Here is a 26,515-nt window from a genome sequence, read left to right on the forward strand (position 1 = left end):
TTAAATGACTGCAACACCACAACTGCCATGATAACCATTATGGATCTATTATTGCAAACTATGAAGACCTTGGAACACTTGGAAAGCACAATGTGAAAGTCTCCCCATTTTTAATTATTACACTGCTTTATGTTTTAGGGTTAAACGAAATGTCTGTAAACTCAACTTAAAATTACCAGTACCTTTTCCATTTTCAAATTCCTTTTCCATTAGGTCAAATTAGATACGTCGAGAACTGAATGAATGGTGATTAAGGCTGTCGTTTTGCCTATCATCTAATTTTATGCTCTACAAAGCTACACAGGTTTACAACAAGGGGAAGGTGAAGAATGAAAGACATGTTTTCCAGCCCATAAAATTATACACTTAGATGATGCAATAAATATAACTCTCCCCAGGTCTCCTTAAGTCTTCTAATTTTGGCCTGGAAAACACGTACTTTCATTCACCCTTCCGTTTTTCTAAACCTGTGTAGCTTTATATTATATCCGCTATTACCACTAGAGGTCAGCAAATCCTAAAGAACGACATACTAGATGTCAAACGTAACAGGTCCTTTTAAAGAAACTAAATATGTAAGAGTATAATAGCATGGATTAAAAAAACAAAAACAAAAAACAAACAAAAAAAAAAAACAAACAAACAAAAACTAATACACTCGATTCAAATTTCGGTTTAATTATTTTAATTTCCCCATAAATCTCCCCCCACATCATCATCATCATCATTATTATTATTATTTATAAAGTTCACTTTATGAGGTAGGGCCAATTAAATAATATTGGGGAAAAAAAACAAACAGTTAAAGTCGTCGTGAACTAACAAGACAAAGCATGTTGTTAAGGAAAAAAGTAGAGCCGTTATCCAGTGCACCCTCATCCCAGTGGAATGCTTTAGTGGAGTGAGAGTCACGCAGTTCACTGGGCCTAGTCTGCGTGGAGATATTTACACGACATTTAAAACATTCTCGACTGCGTAAACTGTTATCGAATTACATTCGGTCTATTTCCGGCTGAAATCACGGCTCAGAAGTTCGGGTGTTTGGGGACTGTTGACAAAATAGCGGTTACGTGTGGAAAGGGAGGGTGTACAAAGCAAACAGGGGAAAAAATCGAGCGAGCTATCGCTCGCTTGTTTCTCTCAGCCTGCTGAAAAAAGCAGGAAGCGGACTAGAGCTGTTCACCTGCACCGCGTCGAATGAAAGACTGCATTGGAGATTTGAGGGGATAGAAGGCTCAGTTTTTGCCTTCTTACTGTGATTTAAACCTGACCGGTGTTTGGATTTCAATCCGAGACGCGGACAGTTAACTTTTAACATTTAGTTTCCGCGAATTCTACAGAACTGGCGTCGGACATTCCATTCCAGTTGGAATAATCTGTTCTGAAGGTGAGCGTTTTGTACAGTTTAATATTATATGTTCGGCAATGTGTGTAATACTTTTGAATTGCGTAGGTTTTGTTACATTTTGTTACGATCTTGGCCGACTGCTTTTCTGATCTCAGGCGCTGCCAGCCTCAACGTAATTTGTTAATCATTTGCACTCGAATAAATGTGTACGCTTAGACGGCAAAAATGACACATTAGTTGAGAAGCATTTTAGTGCTCCAAATCGATTAAGTATTACTGACTTCTTATTATTGACATCTTATTCTATCTAAAAGTTTTAGACTTTGGGACTACTCTAAATTCCTTTTTAAAGTTATGAGTAGGCTATCAAACCGAGGTGCTTGACTTTCAGTGTCAGTTGTATGGAAGAGATTTATGGGGTTATATCCGATGGTGGCATTAATTTGAATATTAATAGTGATTGCTTGCTTTATTAATCAGAGATCTCAAAGTAATAAAGTTAGGAATCACAATTTTATCACCACACAAACAGTAAATCGTAATGAGTCGACCCACTGTGATCATTCGTTAAAAGGCTGGATTTTACCGATCACAAGTTTACCGGACTGTCCATAAAACGTGGGTTTATGGGACAGGGAGACACGACATCGGCTGTGTGTCGTAGACGGATGCGATGCCATAATACTGGACTAAATTATGACTCAAACGCCATACAGACATGAGTAATATTGGCTGAGCACACTCAGCTTCAGGGCACGCCCACAGGTCGTCCACCAACCTGCTGATGCATATTGCACATCAAACTGAAAAGCACTATCTGGATCTCGTAATCCGTTCCAGATAATTGAGAACTTGGAATTCCTAAACATCCTTATTGAAATGAACCACTGGAGAGGCTCTTGACAAATCAAGATTAATCAAGAATCTTAAAATTTGACGTCATTCCCAAGGTGGTTGCAGCTTAATCAGTGTTCCATCAGTTATTCTTAATTAGAAAATTAGAGAAAATTCGGATTTCATTAGCCTGAAATTCTGTGGAATTCAAGATACGGTTGGAAGTGTAAGTGATATTTTGTTTTTTGTAAATAAAATATATATATAAAAATTCAATATTTTAAAAAAAATAGCATCTAATGTAAAGAATAAGTATTACTAAGTTTATTTATTTATTTATTTATTTTTATGCACGTTTTATTAAATGCTCTATTAAATGAACAACACAAACACACAGACCACACCTTGGGATTTGTTAGCTGATTATAGCGAAAACCTAAAACAATTATTCAGTGTCTGACAAAAACAATGTGAACTTCTGAAATGAAATGTCAGTTTTTGGATGAACTATTCCATTTAAGACGTTCCTTTTATTAATATACCGCGGCCATGGTAACTGTAATATGTGCCAAAAAACACTGTTAGGCACTTCTGAAATGTAACTACGTGGCATTCTGATCTGATCTGTTTACTATGTTTGATGAGATGCCATATTCATTGTTAATCAATCAATCACTTAATAAATTAATTATTTTATTTTTAATATAACAATTACTGGATTGACTTTTTTTGGCAGACGTTATGATTACAATTTTTTTTTTGGCTCAGAATTAAGGAAAATATAGCACTGTAATTTGAAATATGTGTGGAAAAAGCAAGGACATTTCATACGAATGAAATTACTGTAAGATGATTGTAAACCTGCAACTGAATGTTGTTTATTTTTTGTTTGTTTGTTTATTTGAATATAAACAATCCAGTACTGAGGCTTGTTTGTGTGTACGTCTGTCAGTCACTCTGAACCCATATGAGTCATGAAACATTGAAAGTCATCTTGAGGCAGATAGTATATTAGCGTATGTAGATGTGTGTTTTTGTGAGTTGAGCTCACTGGCCCTTACCCAACTACATGTGACAAGAGCTTCAGAGAGACTTTGGTGGCAGACTGTGATGTCATTAGTCAGGGGACACAAACACTTTGGGATGCCCACACACACTCGCTCACAGTCAGAAGAGAGGTCACTGTGGTGACAGGGGCCATGAATGGGCTGATTCTCTCAGTCATGTGAGAGCACAGTGTGTGTGTTTGTTTTAGCGGACCAGGAAAACATTTTTCCTTAGAAATGGGGACGAACACACATGCACGCCCCCAGGACTGACTGTATGGTGTATGGAACAGATTATGTATGGGAGAATCAGTTAGCATTAACAATTACAGGTTTCCCTTAATAATCGTTTAGAAATAAATATGTTGTTTTTAATGCCAATGAAATTGACCCTATTTACTGTCTTACTGACTTGACATCACATTGCACATGCTATAAACCCGTTAATGGGTTTTTATAATACTGTTAATTACTGTAGGTAATGCAGCGTTTCTAAAATATTGCTAGTAGTTAGTAATATAACTTTAATATATAATTGAAAGTGACCCAACTATGCCTGGTTTGTTTTCATGTTTTCCTAAACATCTGTATTGACTTTTGCAGTAAAGTTAGTATTAAATTGAAGGATTGTCATAGGAGCTTGGAATTTTTTTTTATTCTTCAGTTAAGAGGAGTCAGCTAAAAATCATTGAGGCTTTTGAAAAGGCAGATCACATCACATGAGAGGAATTTTTGCATTGTTGACACAATATTTTCCTATTTAATAGTGCAAAGCTGCTTTGATGCAATAGTGTTAAATAAAGGTAAAAAATAAAGGTAAAAAAAAAAATACAAGTCTTGCGAGAGCAGCTCCATTTTTTTTTTTTTTTTTTACGTTAAAAAAATTTGACAAAAAAGTTTGTTTTTATAGTACAGTGACCTCTTGTCAAACATGACCCCTTAAATATTTAGATTGAATCCTTGATCAGATGAGATATAAAAAGAGGTCATGTAAGTAAAACTGGCTAATCCAAAACCATGGATCAGAGAAAATGAATGACTTCCTTGTTATTGTTTTATTTTATTTCATAGCACACTGATTAACACATTAAAGCTAAAGAAAGGTAAAATATAACATTTTGTTGTGAAACATACCATCCAATTATGTTTTCAAATGATACAAGAAGTAGGCTTATACGGTAAATGGGCAAGGTTCACTTCCCTTAAAGGTTACAACTTTGTCGACATGCAATATATTTGAAAAAGAAGTGTTTCTATTGGCTTGCATCAGGATGTTCTCAACAGTCATAAAGCCTTGTGTGCCACTGGTGTTTCTCCATAATTGCAAACTCATTCAGGTCCGGTGTACTGCATTCATCTGTTTCAGTAAGAGCGAGGGTTAAGCTTCTGTAGATTTATTCAGCACATGGTTACATGGATCGTAGTGACCTGATTTATAATATTTTAGCTGCTATCCTTTATTGGTGTGCAATTATGTAGCCATTTGTTGAGTTAAATATAATCTTATAGGCCTTCCATATATCTTTATTTTAATGGGCATAATTTTTAAGCTTGGGAAGAGTCTAAAAAAGTTTTTACTCAAATGACACAGGTGCCTAAAGGTGGTTAATAGAAAAGAATTATGGTTCCGCTTTCATTTTGCATGTCTGTGCCCATAATTTGATCAATTAGTGTCAGGACAATCAGTGATTACAAGCCATCTGCACTCATTTCCTGTGGAACCCCAGCTCGGATGCATGATTGACAGTTTTAATTGAGTCCCGCTTACATATGTGGCCTCACATTTGCATGGTTGTCTCTTCTGTTTTGTGCACTTACATAATAGCTGATTTGCATATCGGCAGGCCTGATTGCCATGCATATACATACTCACACACCTGTATGCACACACCTGAAGAGAGCTCAGCGTGCCCGCACTTGGAATTCTACAATTCTCTACGCACAAGTCAGAACATGCTAAAGAATTCAGTATCGACAAATGGGAAAGGAGGGAGTGAAACATACCAAGAGAAATAGATGGAAGAGAGGTAGACAAAATAATGGAGGGAAAGTATATTAAAGCAAATAAATTATTGATTCTTTAAATATGAATCTTTTTTAATATATGTGAATAGATGTTCATATTTAGTCTGAAATCCTTTATAGGGATGTGTTTTAAATGTACCTTTACTTGTTGATGTATTAATTTATTTTTCAACACATTCTTAAGTAATAAAAATACTGATTTAAATCAAGTTAATAATAAACTCGTAACTCCTTTTTAGATTACCTAATATCTTGACCCACTTTGCCAATATGCTTCTGTTAAAGACAAAGAAAATTTTTAGTGACTAATTCTAATCTATGAAACTAGTCTAAAATCTATCCTTTTTCCAATAAACAGTTATGGGATTAATGTTACATTAATTGAGCATTACAGTCATACCTGCTTTGCCCTGCAATTTCTCTGTCTGTTTGTTCCTGCTTGTCAAATTACTGTACATGCATTAAAAGCTGAATACATTAAACAAATTTGGTTCAGTGTTGGATCACTACTTGATCCAGTGTAGAATCTGAGTCATCATGCAAAACGCAATAATACCCTTTGATGAAGGCATGACATATAATCACACAGATTTCTGGTTTTCGAGAGTCCTGAATGAAAAGTGAGAAACCACACTGTAGTCCTCTGAAGCGGGGTGACAGCTGTTTTCGTATTCACACTGTGTCTTTCTGTCTCTCTCGTGTGTGAGAGTGATGAATTGAAAATTTGTAATGTCTGTGCTTTTCGTCTGTCAGCTCTTGCATAACTTTCTCATGTAGACTCGTATCACAGCTTTTTTCAAACATGCACATACAGTTAGTTGTAGAGGAAGAGAGAGAGAGAGAGACACTTGTGTGCTCCACCCACGGCTAAACTGGGACCTTTGTTCAGTCAGGCCTCAGTAGGTAACTGATTAACATCTTTTTTAGTGTGTGCGTGTGTGTTTATTGAAATTATGCCACCGTGGCACAGCACTGAAAGGGCAGCTGCACAGTGGACTCTAAATTTAGAGGTCAAAGGAGTAGTTAACCCAAAAATTAAGGCATATATGTATATATATATATATACACTTGCAATCAGAAATATTCAACCCCCTCACCTCAATAGACAATATAGTGATGTTGATGAAAGATAATGAAAATAAATAAAAAAAAAAAACTCGTGAAATAACAAACAATATTTATTGATACGTATTTGAGTTATTTTGACAACAGAAGTTGACTTAACTTTGAAGTTCAAATGAAAATTGTAAGTCTTGTAACACATGAGCATGTGCAGTATTATTCAACCCCCAGCTTCAGTACCTTGTGGAGCGCCCTTTAGTTTTTATAACTTCTAACAAGCGTTTTCGATAAGTGCTGACAAGCTTCTTGCACCTCTCGATTGGAATCTTTGCCCATTCTTCACGTGCAAAAGCCTCTAACTCAGTGATGTTTGATGGCTTCCGTGCTGCAACTGCCTTCTTCAAATCCCACCAGAGATTTTCAATTGGATTTAAATCTGGTGACTGAGAAGGCCACTCCAGGACACTCCAGCATCTTTTCCCCAACCAAGCTTTGGTTGATTTGGAGGTGTGCTTCACAGCAAAATCCCCAGTGTTAATTTAACACTCTGAGTGTGGACACATATAAACACTGAAGCAGTGTTAAAGTTAACACTGAAGCAGTGTTGAAGTTAACGAGATAATTAGGTGATTAACGAAGTGATGATTGATCATTATTGAAGACACCTGATGTTAATATGCAGAATCACCAAAGGAGAAAACCAACATTTTTAAGCAACCATTATAGTGGTCAGTGTTTGCATTAGTTAGGCTCTTGACCCTTAAATCATCAATATTAGGTCTTGTTTGGCTGCAATTAGTGAGTTATAACAGCCAGACAAGCAAAGAGCAAAAGTCAATAAGATGGCATTGACTGTGCTTGACTTAATTATCATATAGTGACTTGAGTATTTGACATAGAATTTTCTTACAGATTACAAAAGAACTGTGAACAAAAGATCAATCAGTTTTGCCATAATCAGACAGATGATGAAAAAAAGTTTATCTTAATTTAGACACACAGACATGAAGAATCAGTGTGAGAATCACAACAACGATGACCATCAAAAAGCGTGTTGTAGCCAATCAGAACTCATCCATGACTCCCATCATGCATTGCGGCATGAATAAATTATGAGAGTTCAGAGTTGATCTGTTTATCTGAATATGCCGTTTGTCACCATTGTTGAGATTCATGGGCTGGTTCTTGATGTCTATGTGTGCCTAGGTGAAATACTTTTTTTTTTTTTTAAACAGGTTGTAAAAAAAATCTTTCCAAAATGTATAGGAAGTGCTGGATCTTCTGTGGATTGTCAAGGCTATTACAATAAGCAAAAAAAACAAAACAAAACGTAACTTAGAGATTAGACTCTAGGTGATTTACGTCAAACAATGAATATGTTAAAACATAATCACCTGGTGACTTGAGCTTTTAGCTTGTCTGGCTGTTTCAACTCAAATACAGCAGCCAAACAAAATCTAGTACTAAAAATTTAAGGGTCAAGAGCCCAACTAATGCAAACATTGACCACTATAATGGTTGCTTAAAAATTTTGGTTTTCTCCTTTGGTGATTCTGCTTATTAACATCAGGTGTCTTCAATAATGATCAGTCATCACTTTGTTAATCACCTAATTATCTCATTACCTTCAACACTGCTTCAGTGTTATGTGTCCACACTCAGAGTGTTAAATTAACACTGGGGATTTTGCTGTGTTGGGATCATTGTCTTGCTGGAAGATCCAGTGATCACCAAGGTTTAATTTGTCAACAAATGACCTGGTATTTCTGGGAATCCATGATGCCAGGTACACAATCAAGATTGCCAGTTCCTGCCGCAGAAAAACAGCCCCACATCATTATTGACCCACCTCTGTGCTTGACCGTGGGGATGGTATTCTTTTTGTCATAAGCCTGACCTTTTGCACGCCAGACATACCACTGGTCCATATGTCCAAAAAGTTCCATTTTGGTTTCATCAGTCCATAGAACTGTCTCCCAGAACTCTGTAGTTTTGTCCAAATTCCTCCTGGCATATTCTAGTCGACTCCTGATGTTTCTTGAGGTCAAGAGTGGAGTGCGTCTTGGGGTCCGGCCATGAAGTCCTTGATTATTCAGTGCACGTCTTATAGTTGCCACTGAAGCACTTGTACCAGCCTTCATCATGTCATCCTGTAGCTGTCTTGCAGTCACATGGGGGTTTTTCTTAGCTGTCCTGACTAAGTTGCTAAGGGCCCTTGATGAAATTGTGAGCTTTCTTCCACGGCCAGGCAGGTTTGCAGCTGTTCCATAAGTTTTAAACTTCCTTATAATACTCCCAATGGTGTCTCTTGGAATGTTAAATCTTTTGGAAATCTTCTTATACCCAAGGCCCTTCAGATGTGATGAAATAATCTCCTCTCTCAGCTTTTGTGGAAGCTCCTTTGTCTTTCCCATGATTGCAACTCACCTTGAACACCTTCATGGTCGGGGTTTATATATGCATCACAGCTGAAGCAAATGAAGGATCGTTATAGAGTTTCCAAAGGCTTAATGATGTTTCAGCTCCACTTCAGGCCATAAAAACTGTCAGAAAGCTTTAAAAACAACAATATTATATAGGGGTTGAATAATTGTGACATGGCGATCTTAACAAAATATACTGTTACACACAAATACTACATCATACATTTTCTGTGTTGATTTTATGTATCACTAAACTCATTAAGAAGCCATCCAAAGCAGAATCCTGCACTTTGAAAAGATTTTTATTTATAAATCCTTAAAACTCTTTAGGGGTTGAATATTTCTGATTGCAAGTGTATATATATATGCTTTCATTTAACCTCATATTATTCCCAAGAAAAAAGACCATGAAGCACACAAAGTAAATTACTGAATAAAATCCTGGCCACTCTTAATATAATGAAAGTGAATATCAAGGCTATGGTCTGTCAAGCTCCAAACCGGGGGGAACAAAGCACATCATAAGAAGTGCATCTGATGCCATACAGTAGCTTTGTCTAAGAAATTAAATAGTGAAATTGACCCTAACCTTTTCATCCAGTGGGCTGTTTCCAATTCAGCTGGCACACAGACTCAAAAAATATATGAAATTTAAAATGGGGTGGATATTTGTACTGACCTGTAATTGATGTGGGAAGTATGGCAGCGCTCTGTTTGTTTTTGCTATGGCCACGCATGATATTGTACAAATCTCTTTTTTTTTTTTTTTTTTTTTTTTTGGCCACGACATTAACTGTTTTGTCAAAACACATTTGATGTCATAATGGAAAACATGTTGATCATAATTATTATGAACAAAGTGTGCTCCCCTTTTTAAATCGATTGAGCTAAATGACACTACCTTCAGTACAAATTCATTCAAGTTACGTCAAGGTATGTCCCCTTTCATAAAATACTGAGCTGCATTTGGTATTCAGTGATGTCTAATTCAGTTTTCCTTCATAGTCGATGAGTTTCAAAAGCTTAATTGGCATCTTTGACATTCTCCCTTCCTTATTCAATTGAATATGTGGCCCTTACTTTTAGATCTCTTAGATTTTAAGTGTCTACACCAGATGCGAACAAGCACTTTTTTATGGAGCTTGTTCTTACCAGAGAGTTATTTTTCTGGTTGACAAAGATCAGGGTTTGTGGCTCTGTGTGTGTGTCAGAAGTGTTGTGGGAAGGGGGATGTAGTTCTATGCGGAATCTGGATTCCTGACATTCCAGTGTGAGAGCGGGAGGTAGATCAGGGCAGATGAGGAAAAGAGAGGAATACCTCCGGGTTGGAGGGCCGTAAGGCTTGTACCTCCAACTGTGCCTCTCTCTGTTTGCTCTGTGATAAGGACACAGTGCTTGGTGTGTTCATGAGTGTACAAATGAAGAATGGTCGTGCTCTCCTGTCTGAGTGTGTCTGTTTGTCTGAGCGTGTACGCAAGCAGTGCTCGAAGCATTGTGCAGTGCGTGTGTGTATACGTCACTGCTTTGTGCTTTGTGTGTTTTGGTTCTGCAAGCATTGTTTGCTTAGTTGTGTGTGTGCGTGTGCCTACTTAAGCACATTTTGGAGACAAATTTGTATCAAGAAGAGAGCTAAACCGGACAAAAACCCTTAGGGAAAGTCCTCATTTGTAAAAAGTTATAAGCAAGAACCGATGCCCAAAAAACCTACCAAGGCAATCAGTCTCTACTAAAGCACTGTTCTATTGATGAATGCAACACAGAATTCTGAGAATGTCCATTTGTTTTCAGGCATGCATAAAACATTTAATTTAAAGTGAGCTTTACAGTTATCCAGCACAATCGATTTGTCACATCACCTTGTACTGGTTTCCAGAACACTTATTGACTTTTCCTATCAAAAAGGGTGTTTTCATGAGAATGGGTTATATTCATGTGAAATCTTTATAACTGAGAATTTCAAATAGTGAGGTTAAACAATTAATCGCGATTAATCACATCCAAAATATATTTTTCGTTTACATAATATGTGTGTGTATACTGTGTATATTTATTATGTATAAATAACACACATACAGTATATATTTTGAAAATGTTTACGTGTATATGTATATATGTGTACGTGTATGTGTATGTGTGTATTTATATATACATAACAGATATACACAGTACAGACACATATATTAGACATATTATGTAAACAAAAATGTTTATTTAGATGCGATTTAATTGATTTAATGATTTGTTTACCTTAGCCCGATTCACTACGGTAATCTTAATAATAATGTTTTCAAATTTGAGTGGTACTGGTAGGAATTCGCGGGATAGTGGGATTCACGGGATGTAGTGTCCCGGCTAGTAGGCTATATTGCTATATTACATATGAGGATGCTGCAGTTGGCAGATCGTTTACAGCCTTTTCTCATAACAGCTGGAATAATAATGAGAATTTATAATTTTGATAGCAGATTGTAAACCAGAAAGGATTATGTGTTTATAAAACACATGTGACTGAAATTAGATTGTATGCCAGTTTTTAAGTGTGCATCTGATTACAGATAGCCTACGTGGGATTACACAAGATTTGTATTTTAAAGAGAACCAGTTCTAAGGAAGGATAATTTGCTTTTAAGGTTAAAAGCATTTCTTTGTATGAAATTTTAATGGTATGACAATCAGAGATTTAGACTGTACAGAAATTGAAATCTGTACACTAATACAGAACTATGTAGCCTATACGTAGTCATGCAATGTTGATGTTAGCATTAACAATTTGAGACCAAGCTGTAACAATAATAATTTGCACAGTTTAATGTGATATGAGCTAACCAATTATTAGATTTATTCAGCATTGGTAGTGTGAGTTATTGTAATGCTTTTTTCCTCTGTTTGACAGAACAAAAGTGGCAGACTTGTTACTTACTTGTTCAGGTGACATTATCTGGTGAAAATTCTTATTTGGGTCATATATTCCAAGACGTAGGCTAGAATCTGTGATTCTGAAGTACTGTATCCACACCGTAGTTTTAACTGTAGTTTTAACAATTTTTAGACATTTATACTAAAAAAGCAAGACAAAAATACTAAGTAAATCATTTTTGGCAGTGTAAAAACTCATCAGTCCAGGCAACCTGGTGTGGTCTTCTACTGCTGTAGCTCATCTGCTTCAAGTCTCGATGTCTTGCGCGTTCAGAGATATTCGTCTGCATACCTTGGTTGTAACAAATGGTTATGAGTTGCTGATGCCTTTCTATCAGCTCGAACCAGCCCAGCCATTCTCCTCTGACCTATAGCATCAACAAGGCGTTTTTACCCACAGAACTGCCACTCACTGGATATTTTTTTTTGGATCATTCTCTGTAAATCCTTGAGATGGTTGTCCATAAAAGTCCCAGTAGATCAGCTGTTTATGAAATACTCAAGCCTGTCTGGCACCAGCAATCATGCAACATTTAAAGTCACTTAAATCAGCTTTCTTTCCATGCTCCGTTTGCACTTCAGCAAATTGTTTTGATAATGCCTAAATGCATTGCGATTGGCTGATTTGATATTTGCACTGATGAGCAGTTGAACAAGTGTACCTAATAAAGTGGGCGGTGAGTGTGTTAGTAAACTCTGTTTTTCTTTTGGCAAACATTAATACAGTCAACTTATCCAGAATAACCAGGGTGATGCTGTACTATGAACTCTTACTCCATATGGGGACACACTTCAGTTCTGACTCTCTTCATCTCAAATATTCTCATCTGAATCCTCTTTGTGTCTCTCTGTCAGATGCAGAATCCTTTTCATCCTATCATGGAGCCGGCTGAGAAATAACAGACTGCAGAGACAGCAGGTGAGTTTGCGTGTGTGCTCTCTGACAGACCAGAATACAAAGAGTCCACTGTAAGCAGTTGGAACAGGTGAAAGAAACCAAAAAGTCTATGTGAAACTTCAAGAGAAAGTAATGGCAGTTTCATTAATTTGGTTTGATTGGTATTCCATTGCAGTTTTTTTATTATGTATTCAACATACGAATGTAATTCCTTTTGGATAATGTATTGGATACAAGAAACCAGTGTGCTCACTACTGCGAAAGCTTCTCCCTAAAAAGACTCCCATGGCTGGGACATAAAATGGCTGTGCAAACCCCAAGAGGGTGATGTCCGAGATGTCTAAGCCCAAGCCCTTTGCCTCAGCAGCCTGTGAGCACAGCTTTGCATTCTGAGATTTTTGAGTCAAAGGGAAAGCTGGTCTTTTAGCTAGACATTTTCCCACAATGTTAAAAAAAAAAAGTCATAGCTGTTAATGGTCCCAAACTAGTCCAGTTGAATTCATATGCCACAAAGTTCATCCAATGTTCTCTACAGTAAACGCTTTCTGGTCACTCAAGGTGATCAGTTAGATTGAAAGGTAAAGATCAGAATATAAAAACAGCATCTGTCACATCAGTTTTGAATGAAGTCATGATTGTCTTTTAAGGGAACTTTGGTGCTTGTGCACACTGGGCATTGCATTGCTGACTTGTATGGTTTTTAGCGTGAGGAGGCAAGATTATGAGTTGCAAGTTTGCCCAGTTCCACATTAGCTATTCCCTTGGTGGAGATTCATCTTCAGATTTTTAATGTCTGCAGGTTTTGTGCCAAAATGGTCTGGTATTTGGCATTATCCATGGTTCCGTTTATCTGTTACCCCTAAAGTATAATGTTTGTACCACCATGCTTCATCTTGGATGTGATGTTATTGGGTTAATGACCAACTTGTTTTTGTGCCATACCTTTGAAAATTGTGGCCCAAAAATTCTATTTAGTTTCATCAGGCCATAAAACATTTTTCCACATTGTTTTGGCTAAATGTAGGTGGTTTTAGATGTTGGAATGTTATTGCAATGTCCCATTGTCTGCAATTGTTGTTAATGACCTTTACTGTATTCAATGGCACATCAAATATTTTAGAAATACTTTTGTACCCTTCTCCTGATTGTTACCTCTTCACAAAGTAACCCACACAATTTCTTTAAGGTCTTTGCAGGCCATGGATTCAGTAATAATATGCAACTAAGAAGATGCTAAGAAAATCCTATAGAAACAGCTAATTTTAATTGTCATCACTTGAAGGGGTCATCGGATGCCCTATAATCCCCAATAATAATGATCACTTTCTCAGATCAGGCTGTTCTGAGATTCCTGGCAGAATTATACAGTTCTGCACAGGCCCCTTCCACGACTACTGATTGACACAGCCATTTTAGCATGGCCTGAGTTTTTTGGCGCCTGAGTAGGGGTAGACAAGAATGGCTCCTAAGTGATTTAGGTCTATTGTTGTGGGATGTAATAATGAACATAGCAGTCGTCATTTACTCCCAACATATGAGCCGCTGAAGATGCAGAGGATTACTTTCATTTTTTTAAGGGAATGCAACCCCCCACCCCCATCTGCCTAAATGCATCTATGTTTGAGCGAATCTTTCATGATCCAGCTTCACCTACAGAAGTGAGTATAAGGGTTTTTATGAATCAAATCACCTTTTCCTAATAATGTGCTAATTAGCAAGTTTTGCAGCTAAACTTTACAGTCTCTCAGAGAACGTCTCATCACCCCACTGAAAATAGGGGCAGGGTGAGCAGAGCTCATTAGCATTTAAAGGGACATGCACCAAAACGTGTCGCTGTGAACAGCACTGTTTTTGACAAGGTGGAAAGGGTGTTGTTTTACACTACCACTGAGAAATTTTAACCGAAGTATGTTGCAGACTTTTCATCGAGACCCTAAAGAATCATATTGACATGGAAAATGGGCATTCGATGACCCCTTTAAAACATGACCGGAGGTGATTGGTTAATTCCGATCCATGCCCCATCATAAAAGATTGAACTTTGTTTCTGGAAATAGATTATTGACAGTAACCTTTTGCCTGGACTATATTTGATTGAGCAAAATAATTGTTTGTGCAGTGTTTATTGTCCAAAGCTGTCAAATTATGTTTATGGATTATTTACAGCAGTTCAAAGTTAAATTGTATGTGTTGAATATGCTTTGGCTTCCTTTAGCTTGAGGTAAAATGCAATAGTCCTATGTAGGTGTTTTTTCAGGATTTTTGACTGTAGAATTAAAAAAAGGGAAGCATGTTCTTTTGTCAAATATTTTGTGTAATATTGCATTGTACAAAAGGTCATGTATGCTCATCAAAATGCCAAAAGCCAATAAAGGTGAAGATAATTGTAGGAACACTCATAACCAAGGTGTATTTTAAAGTTTTTAGTGTTAAAATACAGAGTTTAATGTGCTGATACATCTGTAAGTAAGCCAGTAGACTCCCTAGGCAGAACAGCCTAACAACAGGCCAGAATGCCTAATTAATTCCTAGTAACCATGCGTTTATTACCAGACAAAAGGTCCTAACAACTCTTTAACAACTAACCAAAAAACCCAAGCACAAACTAGGAACAAATCAAAATATGCCAGCAATACCTAACAGTAAACTAAACACCCTGTCGATATTTAGTAACCACAGCATAACATCTGTCTAGCTTGCATTTGTAACGACGAGTTTCATAATATATAGTTCATATGATTATGCTGTACTGTAGGAAGCAACAGAGTTAGTGACAAATGTCCCCTTGTCCATGAGTCTGGACTCATTGGCAATAGTGTGTGTAGATATTTGTATGTGTATGTGTTGGCTGTGTTTGTCTGGTCTTTTTTTTCTGTTTGAATGAAGGAGGGATATGTTCAACAAAAGAAGACATGCATAGAAAAAAATAATGAAGAGATGGTGTGTCGTCGAAGTGGCATTTTTAACAGTTTCTGCTTCGTAGAATCAGATAGAGAAATTTGCATGTGGTTTTCCTATTTGCCTATGAAAGAGCAAAAAAAAGCCCATGGTTCATGTATTTTTTAAATTTATTTATTTATTTATTTTTTAATTGTGAATGTGCGACAAAAAGTCTTTCTCTGACCTCTGTTGAACCCACCACTGTGTGTGTGGGGGGTGTGTGTGTGCACCCACCAAGCTTTTTTAGTACAGAGGTCTTTTGTTCCTCTCTGGTAAAGAAACTAATGCAAGTGTATTCTCTCTCTCAAAGAAGCAATTCATTTTCACAACATGACAACATGGGGAGGTTTTATATTGCTTTACCATCACACTGCGTCTGAAATAGAGGAAGTGTCACATAACTGATGTTTTTGCTTGATTTCCTTCTCATGGTGAAATAACAGTCTTTTACAAGAGTGAAACTTATGTGAAAGTTCTAGCTGAATTGCGTTACTAATTCATTAATGGCTTGGTGGTGTCTGAAAGCATGTGTTTTAGGCACACTGGAAACTTTTTTTTTTTCCCTCAGGGTAATAATGGATTCATGCACAAAGTGCTACTACAGAAACTGTTTTGTTTCTGTAAGATTTTTATTCCTTTTATTAGTAGTCCAAGCAAAAATGTATGTATGTATAAAAGGTATTTTGTAGTGTTTTATATTTTTATATAACCTGAATTCCTTGGATCATGCTCTAAAGAGTCAACATTCCCTTGCTTGTTCCCCCCAGGATATCATTCAAAAAAAAAAAAAAAAATTGTGAACTAATCTTAGGTGTTTAATCTGTTTAACCCTACATTACCCTACATTATTTTACACATTATTGATGCGAATGCTGTTTATTACTACACTGAATTGACATGCTTAATGTGTATGAGAATGATCAAATATACCGGTAAAAAGATGAACAGTATTAACTGAAACTGCCTTGCTCTAAGTTGTTGAAGCCCTAAGACTTGCAAGAGTAGATTCCAAATCTTCGATACTTATCTTGCTGCATCTGTCCACTGCTTTTGACACGGTTAACCACCAGATCCTCCTGTCAACCCTACTGGCAAAGGCCATCTCAGGAACTGCACTCCAGTGGTTTGAATCTTACCTCTCAGACAGGTCCTTCAAGGTATCTTGGAGAGGTACCTCAGGACTCAGTTCTTGGACCACTTCTTTTCTCTGTCTACATGGCATCACTAGGTTCTGTCATTCAGAAACATGGCTTTTCATAGCACTGCTATGCTGATGATTCCAACTCTACCTTTCATTCCATCCTGATGATCCGACGATAGCTACTCGGATCTCAGCTTGTCTAATAAACATTTCTTCAACTCAACCTTGCCAAGACAGAACTGCTTGTGGTTCCATCAAACCCATCATTTCATCACAATTTCACCATCAAGTTAGGCACATCAACCATAACTCATTCAAAAACAGCCAGAAAACTTGTAGTTGTGATTGGTCAGCTGACTTTCTCAGACCACATTGCTAAAATTGCCTGGTCCTGTTGATTAGCTTTGTTTAACATCAGGAAGATCAGGCCCTTTCTTTCGGAACATGCTTCACAACTCCTTGTTCAAGCTCTTGTTCTGTCCATGCTCTTTTGGCAGGTCTTCCAGCCAGTTCTATCAAACCTTTACAACTAATCCAGAATGCGGCTGCAAGATTAATTTTTAATGAGCCGAAAAAAACGCACGTCACACCTCTCTTCATCAAATTGCACTGGCTACCAATAGCTGCTCGCATAAAGTTCAAGGCATTAATGTTTGCCTACAAAACCACCACTGGCTCTGCACCCCTTTACCTAAATGAATTACTTCAGAATTAGTGCACCCTCTAGAAACCTGCGTTCTGCAAGTGAACGGTGCATTATTATGCCATCCCTCCTGGTGGAATGACCTGCTCAACTGAATCTGAACAGCTGACTCTTTAGCCATCTTCAAGAATTGACTAAAAACACATTTCTTCCATCTTTATTTGATCCTGTAGCACTCTCTATTCTAATTCTATTCTTAAAAAAAAAAAGCTCTTTTAGACTTTATTAATTTACTTACTGTTTGTTTTCTTAAAAAAAATTAACACTAGCTTTTCTGCTCTTTTTGTAAGTCCTCTAACACTAGCTTTGCTTTTTCTTGTCATAGCACATGTTATTGCTCTTTTGTTGATTTTGATTGCTTCCATTGTCCTCTTTTGTCTGCTAAATGTCTAAATGTAAATGTAATTGGTTAATAAGCTTGCAAATTTGTAATTTAATTTATGAACTAAATAGATGTTTACTGCTTGGACCCTGGTAATTGCTTGTTGCTGTATTGTTGGGATTGTTTTTGTGCTACTGTAATGACTTTTTAAATGCCTGATGTACATGATTCTGATAATAATGAAGAACACTTTATGCCGTCACATTTTGTTGTCATAATGGCAGTCAAACAACTATCAGATTAGTTCAAGTGTGGAGGTTTCTAAATCAAATCTCTTGCTGTGAACTTTTACAGCTTAATGACCTCCCCACCCCCGTCTTTCTTTCTCAGGCTTTCTCTCGCTTTAACTGTCCTGTTCTTATTTATTGTATCTGACACAAGATTGCAGCATTGTGTATATGGTGCTTTCACCATTCTTCATTTTCATTAAAATAAAAACAAAAGTTACAAAGTGGCATTACATCCATTGATACGGTAACCCAAAAAAGCATTTGTGTATTTGTTATATGTTATCTCTACAGTATGTAACATACAAACTGTCATTACATATATTAGGCAAAGAATTTCACAACAAGCAGGGATTTTAAATGATAAAACAATGTATTTAGGTCTACTTTTAAATAAGAAGAATATAGGTCTGAGAAAAATAAAAGATTAAAAAAATTATAATAAAACTTTGTTTTTCATGTTGCTTTGATTCCATAAAAAACAAGATAGAAAAAATGATCACTGAAACATAAGATCATTGAAAAGATTGATTAAAGCCGCTGACCAAGTTTTTCTAAAATTACTTCACATCTACAGATGTTGACTCTAAAAATAAACAATTCATGTGACATTTCTTTAGTAAAGAAGTTAGAGGATATAGGATTATGGGCTTTTCAGTCCATTCGAATAAGATTAATCAGCGGAACAGTGACCATCACTATCCGGAAACTGCCTGGAATCAGTGCTGCACTTGTCTCTGACAGGAATGATGAGTCAAGGCATTTTGAACGTGTTTGCTGCACATTTGGTCTCTCCGTCTTTGTTGTGTTTATACTGTAGGTTTAATCTGCTTTATGTGCACATTCATCAGTGTTTGTAAGATTTGTGGGCTGTTTGAATACGTGTGGGGGTGGAGGGTTAACTCAGTTACTACTGCAGTTTTTTTTTTTTTTTTTTTTTTTTAGCATTTGCGTGTGGCTGGGTCATAAGGTCTTCCATTAGTCATGGTACTTTTGAGAGAGAAAGAGAGAGGGCACAAGCATACTGGTGTGTCTGAGTATAATAGGGAGTGAGAACTTCCTGTTTTGTTTGGATCAAAAGATTAATCAGTAGCAAAACCTATTTACTGTTTAATGCCCCTCATTTATCTCAAATTCAGATTACATTTTTAGCATATAAGCATTACAGGAATTGGGTAAAGAGTTCATTTGTTCTATACATAAACAGAAGTATCATCTTACAGATGGTTTACTCAGTAGTTTACTCAGTAAATGCAGTGACACTAAGGAGGAAGTGGCCCCTTCACAAAATAATTAAAATTTTGCATTTTTCATTTTCATTTAATGAAAGGAAATATATACAGAGGGAAAAAAAAATCTTATATGTATATATGTGTGTGTGTGATCTGTCTATCTATCTATATATCTGTATCTGTCTGTCTATCTATCTATCTGAATTTAAATTAAACAATTAAAAAAGTATTCACACACACACACACACACATACATACATACATACATATACATATACATTGTAATCACAATTACAAATTCGATTAATTGTGCAGCCCTATTATATATATATATATACTTTTTGTGTGTGTGTGTGTGTGTGTGTGTCTGTAAAGTGAGTCTCTTGAAAAGGAGTATTTTGAGCAGTGAAGGAGGAAGTGCATCTCGGTCTTGACCTGCCCTGGTGTGCAGTGATTGCAAATCTATTCTTTCGGCAGCCATATCTTTTTTTTATGTCTTCCTGTGGCCATTTGGTGGTCACTGATTCTGTACTTTGTGTGCTCTCAATGTTCTGTCTTTGTCAGAGAAGAGATGTTTGCCTAGGCTGTGCTTATTGTTTAGATCCAGATTTAATTTGCCTTTGGGTTTTCATTTGTTTTCTCCAGTGTTCTGCGTACAGTAAATATCTCTCTGTGAATTAGTACTTTTCTTTAATCTAATAGATTGTTGTGGTGCATTAATGTTGGGAGTGTTTGTGGGCTATGATACTAGTAGGCAGAGAGGATATTTCTGTGGATACAGTTGTGATTTAATGCCTTTATAGTGTAGGGCATCTTCACACATACAATTCAGGTATAGAATTTTAAAGCCCTTTTTAAATTTCAAGGTAAGCAGACTATGTCCACCTACACACATGAGTAATTCTTATGCAGATCTCTGTGTGGAGACCTTCAATGGTTGCATTATGGCTGTAGTTACTAGGTGAACCTCACACCTCACTTCCAATTAGAGCTATTGTGAATATGACACTCCAATTTTTCGTCCAAATTCTGATTGGACTAATAATTTTGCAATAATTTCACTTGAATGGCATTGTGCCCTGCAAGTTTTCACAAGTAGACTACTTATGGACAAATTAAAGAGGTAGATGTAACTAGGCCCAAATAAGGACTACTACTAATACTGTAAGGTGTGCTAAGTTTTTTTTTTTTTTTTTTGTTTTTTTTTTTTTTTTTTTTTTTTTTTAAAAAATCTTTGATTTCTAGAGCCCATTCATGACAGCATTGATTTAGGGTGTTGATTTGAAGTCCATTTAAATTAGCAGATCATCTGCATAGAATAAATATTTTACTTCGCATTTTCATTTTCATTTAATGAAATGAAAATGAAATGAAATGCTCAATTCTTACTGCATATTTGTTTTGTATGTGCATACCTTTCCCCATATGCTTTATTTTCTCTTCCAAAGAACCTTTCAGTGAAAAGTTTTTAAAAGAATAATTTCTTTTTCCACTATTAAGAACTTAACAGTAGTGCAGTGAAAGTTCCATGGATGATAAACATTCTTAGTGAAACCAAAGATTTAAATAAAGAACATTTTTCTTTTAAGAATGTATTTGGTATTAAAGGGTTACTCCACTCCAAAATGAAAATTTTGTCATTAATCACTTTACCCCCATGTCGTTCCAAACCCATAAAAGGTTTGTTTGTCTTCGGAACATAATTTAAGATATTGTGGATGAAAACCAGGAGGCTTGTGACTGTCCCATTGACTGCCAGGTAAATACCACTGTCATGTATGTTGAGTATGTAAAAATAGTCCATCTGCCATCAGTGGTTCAATCAGAATTTTTTGAAGCGATGAGAATACTTTTTGTACACAAAGAAAAAAATAACAATTTAATTCCTCTGAGTCAGCATAGCACCATTTTGGAGAGTATCCGCCGGATGCAAACTGCTTACGCCAGATACGCTCTTTTTGTTCAAATCAAAGCGTAAATATACATAGAAAATGTATCCGTGTGGTGCGGCTGACACATAACGTCATACGCAGTTTGCGTCCATAGATACTCTCCAAAATGGTGCTATGCTGACGTGGAGGAAACAAATTGTTGAATAAAATAGTTTTTTTCTTTGCATGCAAAAAATATTCTCGTCGCTTCATAAAATTCAGATTGAACCGTGGACTGTTTTGACGATGTCTTTCTTATTTTTCTGGGTCTTGTCAGTGGTATTTACCTGGCAGTCAATAAAAGAGTCACAAGCCTCCCTGTTTTCATCCAAAATATCTTAAATTGTGTTCCAAGACGAACAAAGCTTTTACATGTTTGGAACAACATGTAGGGCCCTATGATTTCCGTGATGTGGAAAACGCAGACGGAATCGCGGAATCCAGTCATAAAAACGGAATTTACTGAATATGCAGAATGTCACAGAATTTGTCAAAGTTTGAATGAATTAATCAAAAGTAGGCCATTACACTTAAATCAAACCGCAATATGGGCTAGTATCTGTAAATATTACACCGCAGAAATACCATTTAAATGTGAATCCTGCATGTCTCTGTTTTAATGAATGGAGCATACAAGCTGTTTTGTGTACTACACAGAGAAGCGCGCGTGACGCTCGCATGATTTTTTTACATTTGAACAAATTAAGTATGCATTCAAATAATTAGACATGTTAAAACAGAATTTTATAACAATAAAACATATGTTGAGGAAAAAATAAAACATTTCATAGGGCCCTAAACATGTAATTTTTGTTAATCCTTTATTAAATAGATGTGAAATTATATAAGTTTCATGATTTTAATTAATTAGACATGCTCTTTGATTAATAAAATGTAATTTAACCATAAAAACGGAAAAAATGGAATTTGGAAAAAAATAAAACTGATTTCATAGGGCCCTAGACATGGGGGTAAGTGATTAATGACACAATTTTCATTTTGGGATGGAGTAACCCTTTAATATTATGCTCGTACCTCTATAATCTTAACTACTTAATTTTAGTGTATACCTCATTTGTACTAGATTATAGTTGATACCATATATCAGAGGTTTCCAAACTTCCATTCCAGGACCCACTTAAACAGGTATAGTATACTTCAAGACCCACCAAAATATGGGAAGTATGGAGAGAGGAAAAACACAAACACTAGAAAAAATGTATTTTCACACAAAATGTTTAGTCCTTCTTCTGTTGTTGACATTCTCCTGCTTGATCACTGGCTTTTTAAGAGCGGTGGAAAGCTTTCTGATAACTTGATCACAGTCTGTCAGAGCACTAGTTCACAAAGTGCTCTCCTAAGGACCAACATAGAGGGTAAAACCTCAGCGCACAGTAGCTCTTAACAAATGGTGCCGTCAGCAGGGAGAGGTCAGAGGTGTGAGAACGCCAGTGCTTTTGAGCTGTGGTGGACGTGGAGGTTGGGCTTCCTGAAGCACTTCACAGCATAGAGTTATTTGAACCACTTGATACGAGCTGTAATGGATGTGGTGCACTGCGGCCTGTCTAAAAGCAGACAAAGTGCACTTACAACTGCATTGACACAGCAATTAACTCTTTCCTGTTTGTGTATATTTAAATAAACAATAGTCTGCTTGTGTGTGACAATCTGTGTTCACAAAATGAAAACCCACATCCTCTGTCCCCTAATGTGGGTATGTCTTTGTCTAACTTGTCATTTCTCGCCTGTGTGTGGAAGTTGCTGTTAAACCACATCCCCCTCCTCCATCCCAGTGTCTCAAAGATTGACATTGTGTGACAGCGAGTCTCCGCACCTGTCTGGTCTCTGTTTGATGACGTTATACTTGTGTTTTGAGTTTGTTAGTAAGGTGAGAGCAGAGAGATAATAAGCACCGTGTGTTTCAATGACTCATTGTTTGTGGCTCTGAAAATAGCAAGTTAGGTCCAGGTGTTTGTTATTTGGAAAAGGGATGTGTACAGTACTTAATTGTCACATAGCTATAGCATAGTGTAGTGTTTCTTGAAGTATAGTTCACCCCCCCCACACACACGTTTGCTTTTGTGAATTGTGGGGACTTTCCGTAGACTTCTATAGTTTTTATACTGACAAAACGATATTGTCTATCCCCTAACCCAACCCTAACCCTAAACCTACCCCTCACAGAAAACATGCTTGCATCGTTACACTTTCAGATAAACATCACTTACTATTTTTAATAACCGCAGACCGGTCCCCACAATGTTGAAAATTTCAGGTTTTACTATCCTTGTGGGGACATTTGGTCCCCACAATGTAGCAAGAACAAGTACACCCACACACACACACACACACACACACACACACAAAAGAAAATTGTCATTTACTCACACTTACATCATTCTAACTCATAAGACTTATGTTAATTGTCAGAACGCAAATGATGATCTCCTGTGCATCTGTTGTCACTATCATTTGTACCAAAGCAGGTGAAACTTATCACTGATATCCCTGAAGTGTAATTGACTTTCTCTTTTGATTTGTGTTTCTTTGTTTTGATTTGTGTTCAGGTTCCCATGGTTTGGCTCCAGCGTGCTCTCTGCCATGCCTCCCGCCAAGACAGATCAGCTGGACTTGTGGGCGGAGTCAGGGCTGGATGGAGACGACCAGGTGATGGTGGACTTCCTGTTGCCCACAGGAATATACATCCAAATGGAGGTTCCCCGAGAGAGCACCATCCAACACATCAAACTGGTACATGTGTTTTGTGTGCAAGCAGATTCATTATTGTATATACATCAGGATACTGAGGTATTTGAACACAACCTCTTAGTCTTAAATTTTGCTGTGTAACTTCCTGCAGCATTTGTGCTATGCATGAGAAGTATGCTTTGCTATGTACTCACATTTTCTCACAGAAATCTTTAGTTTAACCATTACCAACAAACATGCAAAAGCACCTAAAAGGCAATTTTGATCGGCTTGTTCACTCTTATCATCTTGCTTTTGTGTTTATCTAGCTGTTATGGAAGGAAGCACAGACATACCCTCTCTTCTCATTGCTGGGGGAGATGGAGGGTCACATGTTCGAGTGTGTGAACCAGGCAGCAGTGCATGAAGAGCTGGAGGATGAAACCAGGCGTCTATGTGATGTGCGACCATTCCTGCCTGTTCTCAAACTGATCACACGCAACTGTGGACGTGCAGAGCGCATACTAGACTCTAAGATTGGAGTGCTCATTGGGAAAGGTGACACATATGTACATATGAAGAGTGCAGATGCAAAACCAGCTAAAAGCCATCTCGGTCAAAAATGAGATAATGAAACTGAGTGAATGCTCCTGACACATAGTATAAATCCATCAAATACTTTTACTTCAAAGTTGCTAAATTTCAGCCTCAGCCCGATTAGAAGTACCAGTACTTACGTAGAAACCTATACAAAGTAGCCAGAAAGAAATGCTAATTTTAGAGAAATACGCCAGATGGATTTAGAGGCTTTTGCATCTGAACTCTTCATATGTAAACTATACTTTTAGCTAATATCCTATAGACAATTTTTAGTGAGCATTTCTGCAAATTAAATTTGTTAGCCTAGTGGGTGACACAGAGTGACTCTCTTTTTGTGAGGATGTGTGGGAACGTCATTGAATCATTCTTGGTTTGCAGAGCAAAAATACACAAAGCAACTAGAAATGTTATGCCTAAAAGGCACATTTTCTGACCATTTTATTTGTTTATGTAATGTTTGACACACTTTTGGTACCAGCAATTAACAGTAAGTGTGTGTGACTCAGCAGAGGCTGATTTGCGAGTGATGCTGATTGATTGTTTGTTTGTATATAGGTAAGGTTGAATCATCATGGGGCTATGATGAGATGTCAGGCTCAGCCTGCAAGGCTTATGCACTGACACACTCCACTGGCCTTACTCATTTACTCAGCACACACAAACGCACACAATATGGGCAGTCTCTCTTAGTGGAGAGGATCAAATGAATTTTTAATGCTTTTTAAATGTCATCATGTGTGTTATCAGGAAGCCATTTGGAACCTTTCCCCTAGAGCACTGTCTCGTAAACAAAACACACTGATGTCATTCACCAGAAACAGATGCTCATTAAAAGAATAGTTCAAAAATGAAAATTGGCATCACTTTTAGTTTTGCAGATCCATTGTATATTATTTTTTTCTGTGAAACTCCAAGGGAAAAACATGAATTCCACTGAATTACAAATCCACATCTGTTGTGTGCTGTATTGCTTAATTCACACAAGAAGTCAATTTAAAATTTCTTCTAATTCCTCACACACACACACTTTAGTATAGTACAGTGTAATTCAGTGAACTATTCCCTTAATTTATCATACAGTGTTTTTACTCTTTTCATAAAGGAATGATTTTTAAAAAAATACCAGAGTTAAAGTGTGGTGGGTTACCAAGCATGCCTTTGAAGTAGGAATTTACAACATTACAAATGCCAAGTGCCATTTTATCTGTGACAGCGGTTCACACTCTGCTGAGTTCACATAATTTTTTATTCAAATACTGTTATATATTTCATAAACATTTTCTGTAGTGGATGTTGTTGATATTGTGAGAGTAAAATCATAGAACTTTATGCCACATGGCACAGGTCTTCATGAGTTGGATGCTCTACAAGACCAGGAAGTAAAAGACTTTCGTTCCAAAATGAAGCGGATCAGTGAAGAGAAGATGCAGCGCATGCAGCTGATGTCATGGGGAGAGTGGCTTCGGAGCTGTTACTCCACGCAGGTGGAGACAGGATCATTAGAGAATTTGATTGACAAGCATGAGGGCGTAATCAAAATAACCATGCACTATGACCAGTCACAGGTGTGTAGTGTTATTTTAGCATGTAGCATGTTGCAGATATCCCTACAATAAAATTAATTATCATTCTTATGATCCTCTTATTTCTTTTTCTTTCTGTAGGACACAGCCAGCCTGAAAGTGTCATTGCATTGTACAGTAACTGAACTCATGGACCAGGCTCTCAAGAAATGGCAGACCACTCACAGCCCAGAGGAAGACATTGGTACCCGTAGCGATTATGTGCTGCGTATCAGTGGCAAACTTGAGTTCCTGTTTGAAGATCATCCTCTTAATCAGTACAAAGTAAGACATATTGCAAGAACTGACTTCGAAAGCTCAAACTATAATTTCCAAGGTTTGCTTTTGTTAATATGGCAAAAATACAACACACTACGTACTGTTTTTGGAGCAATATGTAGTTTAAAGTGATTTAAATATTTTAAAGTTTCAGCTGAACATTAAATGTATTGATTATTAAAGGAGAAGTTCACTTCCGGAATAAAAATTTACAGATAATGTATTCACCCCCTTGTCATCCAAGATGTTTGTGCCTTTCTTTTTTCAGTCGTAAAGAA

General features: G+C 36.9%; 1 protein-coding gene across 1 annotated transcript in view; it reads left to right on the top strand.

Annotated features, from left to right (window-relative positions):
* The first annotated feature begins 897 nt into the window (after positions 1-897).
* pik3cb (phosphatidylinositol-4,5-bisphosphate 3-kinase, catalytic subunit beta) overlaps positions 898-26,515 on the top strand; it is a 44,780-nt gene continuing 19,162 nt past the window's right edge. Inside the window, 6 exon segments of the mRNA XM_051129147.1 lie at positions 898-1,387; positions 12,510-12,573; positions 23,676-23,859; positions 24,126-24,354; positions 25,741-25,961; positions 26,061-26,243. Of these exon segments, the coding sequence (XP_050985104.1) occupies positions 23,710-23,859; positions 24,126-24,354; positions 25,741-25,961; positions 26,061-26,243 (783 nt within the window). The 5' untranslated portion in view covers positions 898-1,387; positions 12,510-12,573; positions 23,676-23,709.

The sequence above is a fragment of the Labeo rohita genome, chromosome 15, assembly GCF_022985175.1.
Source record: "Labeo rohita strain BAU-BD-2019 chromosome 15, IGBB_LRoh.1.0, whole genome shotgun sequence".
Lineage (NCBI taxonomy): Eukaryota > Metazoa > Chordata > Actinopteri > Cypriniformes > Cyprinidae > Labeo > Labeo rohita.